Consider the following 8,705-nt stretch of genomic DNA (forward strand, 5'->3'; position numbering starts at 1 on the left):
GCGAGCGGCGGCGGGCGGGCGGCCACCGCCGCCGCTCGCCTGCGGGCCAGAGCCTTTGCCTCGTGGCCGAGACTCAACAGCAGGTGCAAAGAAAACGAGTTGCCTTAAAATCACTTCAATTCCGGCTCGTTGCTTTCTCCCCCAGCAGAGGACTCTGGCAGGGGAGCGGCGTGCGCGSGCGCCCGCACCCGTTTGCACGTCGCCGTCCTTCTGCTGATCTGCAGAATTGCTCAGGCGACTCCCAAACCGCCTCTTGTAAACGTGGCTGGACTGGACCTTGAGAGACCCGTCCCGAGAGGAGAGGACGGTCTGGTCGGCGCGGGGTGCTCGGTCCCGCCGGGGCTGGCAGGGCTGCTCAGCCCTCGTTACGGTCTCTGCGAGTTGGCGCCTCTCCCGCAGCTTGGGGCACTGATTTAGYGTCTGGGGAGGGCTGAACCGAGCGGGGTTTGAACCAGGCAGCCCAGGAGCGAGCAGCAGCATGTGACGACCGAAGCCACCCCGTGCCTTTCCAGCTCCCTTCGGTGCTCATCACCTCCTGCGTTGTGTCAGTGCTGTAGTTGAGCTCTGTTACGTGGAGGCGATTAGACCCAATCACGTGGGAAAGCCAGGTGTGAAAACCCATCCGAGCCTGCTCCTGGGCTAGTTCCCTTTGGAAGGCAGGCGAAAGGCTTCGGCGAACCTGCCGGCACCTCGCGGCGCCGTGTCCATCTGTGCCGGGCAGCGTCCGACCAGCGGACGTGTTCCCGCGAGCGCAGAGGTTGCTGCCTCCCGCCGGGCTGCTGCCTGACCTCGAGCAAGGCGCTGCGCCTTCGCCTGCCTCGGTTTCCCCACGTGATGGTGTTTGGTTGTCTTTCCTCCACAAAACGAGGAAGAGGATAATAGTAGGAAGAGGCTGCGCGGCGGCACGGTTCGCAAAGGCGGCCGGCCGGGCCGAACGGGAACGCTCGTTAATTAGCCATCGCATTCGGGCCGCGGCGCACGGGGAAGTGAAACTAGAGCGCGGTTCAGAGGAACAGCCCTGAACAGAGAAGGGATGTGCCAGGTGCCCAGCAACGGATTTACGAGAGTCCTGGCTCGGAGCTTGTGGTAAAGCAACAGGTAAAGCAATAAACAGCRGGACAGTGCCAAAAGGCTGGGTGCAGGGTGCACAGGATGCTCCTTGGCCCAGGACAGGCAGCACTGACAGGGTTTTTGTACTGGTGGCCCCAGGATGGCCGCCGACGCTTGTCTCCGGCYCTGTGGTCTCTAGTCCTCGGGCGCTTCGCGGCTCCTTCGCAGAGGAGAGCGCGATGGCACCCAGCCCGGCAGTCCTGCCCGCTCTGCCCTCTCCACCGCCCTGGCAGTGGGGTTGCAGGTCTTTCCGGCCTCCCCACCTCCCTGCGTGACTAACAGAGCTGGCCGGCTCCCAGGGGTGTCGGTACGGGACCCCAGACAAGGCCGGGGAGCCAAGAGGAACAGGAAAGCCCAGAGCCTCCTTCCTTACCAGCCTCCAGCTTCCTGGGCCGCGGGTGGCCCCATCTCTCGCCRGCCCAGACGGGAACAGCCGCTCCCAATTACTCATGGGGATGATGCGGGGGGATGCAGGGGCGGAAAGTCGGAGTTAATGGAAAGTGGGCACTTGCCTCTGACCTTGTCTTCACATCGCCACAGCTGGAGCTGAGCTCAGCCAGACGGCCCCAGCCTCCTACGGGTGCGAGGCCCGCGAGTGGCAGGCGGTTGGCAAGGGGACCCGGCTTTTGGCTGCGAACTTGGCCGTGCATCTCCGTCCTCCGCCAGGCAGCCGGGACGGACTGCTGGGAAACGCCGAGGTGAGAAAGAGCACGCAACCGTGGCCCTGAAACGCAGCCAGGCGCCTGTGCGCACGAACACACGCGCGTGTGCCAGAGATACGCCCTGCTCTGCGCGCGCGGGCGCACACGCGGCCGTGCCCGGCTCCGGCTGCCTCGCTGGCGTAAAGCTAGCGGAGGAGGGGGGGAGACATCGGAGCTGGACACCGGGAGCCGGGACTCAAGCTGCAGCACTGAGCGCAGCCTCGTTTCCCTGCTTTTTGCGCTGSGAACTGGCGAAGGCCACGTCTCGCAGACACGTCAGCGAAGGCGCCCCGTGCCCCGGGCTGCCGACGGAGCCTCCCCACGCTCGGCCGTCCCTCCGCCCCCTCCCGTGGAGGGGCTCATCCTCTCCAGCTCTATCTTACAACAAAAAAACGCACCCCAAAATAGCACGAGGGGAAAAGAAACGTGCTGGAGGTTGTCTGAAAAAGCTTCCTTCCACTCTTGTTACAGGCTGGATCCTCCCAAGCTCTGAGTCCTCCTTCTCCAGGGCTGGGGTGGGGGTATAACGAGGCCTTAATGACGATCACCTGCCCCAAGCTTTTAAAAGTCACCACTACTGTCCATATTTCCCAGGAGTGAGGCTCTCTCGCGGTGCAATGCCTGGACTGTGCAGGAAGGGCTGGGGGCCAGAAAGCTCAAGAAGAGCCAGCATCATGTTTGCAGAAGGCATCGACATGTTTTTACACAAAACCCATCTTTCAAGGAAAATCTTTTGATACGAATAATTTGGGCTTGCTGTGACTCTGAGAGAGATTTGAGGCTTGAACCCTCAGTTGTTTCCAGGCTCGTTTTCTGCAGGTCTCAAAGCGAGGGGCAAATCTGGCTGAAATACTTGGAAGGCAGCTTATTCTTTTTATTATTATTATTATTATTTCCAGAGGCGCCGAGCACCACCTGCAAGGCCGGTTCTTCATCTCCGTGCTGCAGGGCCGAGCGCTCCAGGTGCCCGCAGCCCCGTCGGTTCCTCTCTTGACCCCTGAATTCGTGGGAAGCGCTCGGCAGCGGCGGGGGCGAGCGGCGGGGGGCTCCAGCGCTGGCCGAGCCGCCGGAGGAGCCGGCGACGCGGCGTTTCGCAGGCCGACGCGGGCGGGAGGTCGGCGCCGCGCTCCGGCCGGCAGCCTTGCAGCAGCAGCAGCCGCCCGCTCCGCCGAATCGCCGCCTCTGCCCGTTTCGGGCCCGGGCCGCGCACCCGCYTCGCGTGTTTGCGCGGTGCTCCCTGAGCTGCGGGGTGAGGGTCGATCCAGGCGCGAGAGCGGCCGCGGCCAAAGAGCCAGCGCGAAGGGGCTGCTGCGCCGCCTGCTCCTCGCTCGCCTCCGTTAACCCTCCCAAGAGCTTTGGGATAAGCTGTGAAAATTGGGGCAGGCGCAAGAGGAGAGCCCGCGACACCCGCTGCAGGAGAAGAGTTGGGGAGCCCCTTTCCTGCGTGAATGTCCTAACTGGTGGTTATTATGGGATGGATGCATATGTATCTCTACCACATTTTGACCAGAAATTCTATCYGGGTCAAAATTAGTAAATATGTTCCTGGCAAAAATCATTATTTCCAATGAATCAACATTTTCCAGTAGAAAAAAACCCACTGTTACCGCTCAGCTCGAGGCGAGACGGCAGCCGGACTCGAAGCCGCAGCCCCGCTGCGGGCTACGAGCGGCCGAAACGGGACCCCCGGAAAGCACGGCCGCGGCACGGGGGAATTTTCCAAACCGACGGCGAAACAAAGCGTCGGCCGAGCTCTGCGCCAAGCAAATCGCTGCCGGCGGCTTTCGAAGGGAGCGGAGCCCTCGGTGCCRCCCGCCCGGGCCCCGGGGTGACGGTGAGCGCGGGCGAAGCCTTCTCGGCTTTGTGCGGAACCGGATCGCGTTACGGGGCTCGGGCTGGGAAAGCTCCAGCGCGGGTCACAGGTGGATTAAGGAATTCCAGTCCCTATTCAGAGCCCGGTGAACCACGACTAATACAGGGGCCGCGAGGAGCGGGGGCAGGCGAGGTGGGCGGCTTGGGGTGGAAACGCCGCCTGCGAAGGAGGCTCGGCTCCTCTCCCGGGCTGCGGGAACCTGCTGCTGGAAACGGGGTGATTTAGTGCCAAACCCTGCCGCCGCCTGCCCGGGGGCAGCCCTAGGTGAAGGTGGAAGTTTTGGGCAGCGCTGGGGCGGAGGGGAGGGGGGCGGGGGTTCACGTGTCACCTCCGTCGTGGGGATGCTTCCAAGGAGATGAAAAATAATCCCCCAACGCAGACGAGCTGCTGAGCTGGGTCTAAGCCGGTGGCTTTGCCCGGCCGAACAGCTCCAGCCGCGCGTCGCCCTGCAAAGCCCGGGGAGCGGGCTGGACCTCCCGCTTCTCCGAGTCCGGGAGCCCGTGGGAAAAAGGAGGACTCCAAGATGATATTTCTTTTYCCAAGGCTTGACCTAAATCTGCTCCTCCTGAAACTCATCCTTGACTGCAGAGGGGCAGAATGGAGCCGGTCCTGGGCGCTCCCAAAATCACTGGGATCATCCGCGCTAAGACACGGCGCCGGGTCCGACCCAGGGAGCTTCTCCCCGGTGCCTTCCCGGACCGAGGGACCGGCTGGCGATCTCCGTTCGCGCCGGGGCCATGCCGCCGTCTTCAGCACCGTCCCCAGCAAGGGGCCAGTTACGGGCATGGGGCAGAAAACACCCATTATGCAAGGGATACTGAAGCTTTTCTGTGTTACTGCTCTTTTCCCTGTTAAAAATTCCTGAAATAATTTTTTTTCAGGCTCTCAATCACCAAAAAGAGAAGGACGTCGTGGAATGCTGCTGTCAGTTAAAGCACGCCGGGGCTTTCTGCGAGCGCGCGCGTGTTCGAGGTTTTGGTGAAAGCCTTGGGTCTTCACTAAATACAGGAAGCATCAACAGAATATATATTTTCCTCTCTGCRGATTTGTTGAAAAGTGCCTTTTTCATCAGTAAAATTTCACGGTGATTTTTCCCCCCCCCTCCTCCTCCTGTTCACCTGCTCGCGGGGCTTTGCCAGGGGTCCACGGTGGTTTCTCGCAAGCCGCCCTTAGCTGACCAGAGCGCATCCCCCGCCGCCACGAGCTCGGTCTAACGCGTGGCTTCGCTGAAAGCGCTTTCTGATGACTGTAAACCCGAGGAGGGGCCACGGTGAAGTCGCTCGCCTGTTTTCGGCCAGGAAGATAGGTGCAAGGCGAGGGCTCGGCCCCCTCTCCCCGCGGCCGACGATGCCTCTTTGCCGATTAGCAATGCAACGAGCGCTGAACCGCAGTCAGCTGCGAGCTTGAGCCCTTCCTGGCGGCTCTTTACACGCTCGGCAAACCCTGCGCCGAGCCTGCAAGCCCCGAACACGGAGGACGCGGGGTTGTCCCGGCTCTCGCCTTTCCATGCACGCCTGTCGTTCCCCCCCCCCAAAAAAAATAAAATAAAAGCAGCTTCCATGCTCCGGAGAGAGGCCTGGGCAGGGCTGCGAGGTCCCGGGCAGCGTCCGGCCCCGGGGCAGCGCTAGCGACGGATCTGCTCCAGCCGGAGCCCCCCGCAGCGCGGCCCCGGGGTGAGCGTCCCCCACGCGTCCCCGCTTGCACGGCCGCGACGCCGCTGCCGGTCCCGACGTTTCCCTGCACGGACGAGCACGGACGCGGGGTGCTCCGTGGGCTGCCACCCCCCCCCCCAGGAGCCCCTAGCCCCGAGCGGGCTCGGGCGCTGCCCGCTCCCCTGGGTTTTATTCTGCCTCCGAGCAGCCGGGCAGGGTCGGGTTTCACGAGAAACTCTGCCGTTTCTACCTGACGCTTCTCCAAAACGGAAGGGAAACGGAMGCGTACTCTGCGAGATGAGGCCATCATCCCACCTCCATGTGACCTGTCAAATTATTTTGCTTTGAGAAAACTGACGGATTTTGTTCCACTTATTGAAATTTTAATCTTTTAAACAGGGGTGTTGCTTGTTAAAAAAGGTGACTTGATTTCAAAGTGAAAAGTCAAATCCTTTCAATGCAAAAAAAAAATGCCAGAAGAGGTTTTTCATCCTTGAAGATCAGCTTTTCTTCCTGACCATACTGGTTCCCCTTGCAGGTGTTGCCTCACTTGTACCCTCAGAGCATCCCAGCCCCTCTGGGATCATCCTGGAATCATCCTGGGATCGTCCCAGCATTGACCCATCCTGGCCCAGCACCCGGGCCCCAGCAGGAGATATTGGAGGTKCTCTGCAGGCCCCACGTCACCTCTGAGCCACCTTGGGCTGCATTTTCGGGTGGTCTGCAGCCCCCACCCACAGGAATCAAGCGCGGTGCTGCCAGAGGAAGTCGTGGCCACAGCTTTYGACTTGCCAGYGAAGATATTTAAAAGGGGGGRARAAAAGGGGGGGAGAGGGATAACAAAAAAGGAATAACAAAAAACAAGAAAATCTGCGGTTTTAATTTCCATCCTTGGCTAAACCCCTTTCCAGAGAAACGTGTCCACATGCGCCGCAGCCAGCGGGCTGGGGCGGGATCCTTGCAGGGGAGCAGGGAGCTTTAGTCGCTTCCGCCGCAGGGGCGCAGAGTCGGGAGCGGCGCCGGCGCCCGGGCGTCGGGGAAGGCGCGGGGCCGCTCCAGCACGGGCGGCGGGGGCTCGAGGGTGCCTCCCGCGCCGCTTCCTCCCCGCSCCGGCGCGCGGAGCCAGCCCGATCCCCTGCCGCAACGGTGGTGCCATACGTGCTGCCCGTTTCAATCCCAAATCCAAAGTTTACAAAGTTTGTGCTTTAGAGACGTGTGCCTGCAAGAGATTATTTTAAAAYGAATTAATCAGGCTTTGTTGGAGCAAATTCTCTGCGGAGAGGCCAACACTGGAGTATCTCTGTGTTTAAACTGCCTTGTTACCTCGTTAAAGTTACAAACGCTTAACTCGTCCCACTAACGGGGAAAATAACAGCCTCGCAGGTGAAGAGCCAGTGAGAGGAAGGGAAAAGAGCATTTACGCAAGGAAGAGTCCCTGGAAATACTGCAAAAAACACAGGCCAGGTCTTAGCTGTGCTTGCTCTGACGCTCACCCCTGGGGGAGACTCGGCCTCTCTGAACAGTTACCTACAAAAGGGGRGAAAAAATCCCAGGCGCGGCGCTCYGGGACTTTCTAGCTGTCCATGCTAAGGGTGACGTGAAGTAAATGAGGGTTAAAAAGCCTCTTTAACTGGTGCTCTGGTCAAATTAGCAGGGCAAGGCGCTGGGGCTGGGGCTAACGAATGGAATAATTGATTAAATATGTCACTTGTCGGCCTCGCGGGTTCACACCTTCCCCGAAGGCTTCCAGATGGAGCGCAATTACCCGGCAAACGGGCTGCACACGGCAGGGCACAAGAGGAATAACAGCGACCCGGGGAATTCGGACGGCAGAAAATTGCTCCCACGATCAATCCCAGGCGCTTCATAAACTCCCTAAAGAAGAGCAGGGGAAGGGAGAGACCCCAGGCACCGCGGCGGCGGTTTGTCCGCTCGGAAAAGCTCCCGCGACCCCCTGGCACGACGCTGGGGGCAAATTTTCAGCTTTTGCACATTTCTGGGGGAGCAAAGCCAGGTCCGGCTCTGCTTCCCTCCAAACGCGATGCCGCCGAGGGGAACGTCTCCCCGCAGTTTGCTCCCTAGCTCTTCGGCTTCAGCGGGGGCGCGAGTCGTGGGGCGATGCTCCCCCCGGCAGCGGCAGAGCTGGTCCTTTCGGTCCTTTCATTTCCAGCCGACAGTCCTTGTGGAAATCAAACCCAGATCTAGGTCCCGGAAAATACTTTCAGTTCCAAAACAATCGAAATATTTGCTTTGTTGTATTAAGGGTGGATAAAAGCAGCGGAGGAAAAGTTTACTTGTTTTAAGAATTTTTAATGCATATATAATTCCATGTCGTGACAAAGCGGTGACAAAGCAGGGCATGAATCCCAGCTGAGGGACGCCCGGCTCCGTCGCGCCGCCCGGGACGAGGCGCCGGCTCTTGGGTCTCTCTGCGCACCCTGGGCACGGCTGTGCCGTTGGGGAAGCTGCTGGTTCCCACCACCCGGCCAGAGCCTGCGACGGTGCCAGGGTGACTGACACCCGCTCCAGCCGCTCCGGGTGCTGCAAAGCAGGAAACCCTGAAGCCCCGTGGAAGGGAGCGGGGCTGGAGCCTGGCTTTGGGGTTGGAGCTGTTTTATCTCCTTTTCCCAGTGAGAAACTGGGGGGCTTTGGAAAAAGCTGTTGACGTTTTCAGGAGTCCTGGGGTGTCTGTGGAGGGCTTTTTTTTTTTGTGATTTGTTCCAATAAAAAATAGCAATGGGGGGTTTCGTATCATTCCCTGAGGATGGCAAAATTTGGGACAAGCCGCTTTTGAGCGTGTTTTTGCAGAAGAGCTTCCTCAAATGCAACCTGGAGGTTCTGGAGTTCTGCAAAGGTAAAGGGAAAATAACGCTGAACGCGAACGTCCTCCTCCCTTGCGTCTCTCTGAAACCTCCCAGTCAAAAGCGGACCGGAGGCGTCGGCGGGCGTCCAGCCCCCTCCCAGAGGATGCTCCCGCGGCTGTTCCCGGGCCGCGCGCGGGGCTGGAGGCAGCGCGGTGCTTCGTGATCGCGGCAGCGGCGCAGTGTGGGAGGGCAGACGCCAGGCTGTCTGCTCCGACTCTGTTCGTCTTGTTATTAACGTCTCCTTGGGCTTCCATTAAGCCAGAATTCCTGCACTTGGCTGCAGGCTTTCCCCTCGCCGCTCCATCTCCAGCGTGTAATTACGGCTGTCGGGATCTCCCTTTATCTCGGGCGATCGCCTCGGTTTGCTACCTGGCGCATGCTCCGCCGCGCGCCCTGCTCCCTGCCCCGCCGTGCGCCCTGCTCCCTGCCCCGCACCCCTTTAATCCTGCCCGCTCTCATCGGCCTCCTCAGCCGCCGCCGGGCGCCGGGGCCGGCCGGGCGACGG

At 60.6% G+C, this 8,705-nt stretch overlaps 1 protein-coding gene across 1 annotated transcript in view; it reads left to right on the forward strand.

Moving 5' to 3' along the window:
- The first annotated feature begins 8,072 nt into the window (after positions 1 to 8,072).
- DLX4 (distal-less homeobox 4) overlaps positions 8,073 to 8,705 on the forward strand; it is a 6,657-nt gene continuing 6,024 nt past the window's right edge. The window contains exon 1 of the mRNA XM_085316364.1: positions 8,073 to 8,190. Coding sequence (XP_085172490.1) covers positions 8,073 to 8,190 — 118 coding nt within the window. The remainder of the gene's footprint in view (positions 8,191 to 8,705) is intronic.

This window comes from Rhea americana, unplaced genomic scaffold, assembly GCF_003343005.1.
Source record: "Rhea americana isolate MKP2758 unplaced genomic scaffold, rheAme1 scaffold_468, whole genome shotgun sequence".
Classification (NCBI taxonomy): Eukaryota; Metazoa; Chordata; class Aves; order Rheiformes; family Rheidae; genus Rhea; species Rhea americana.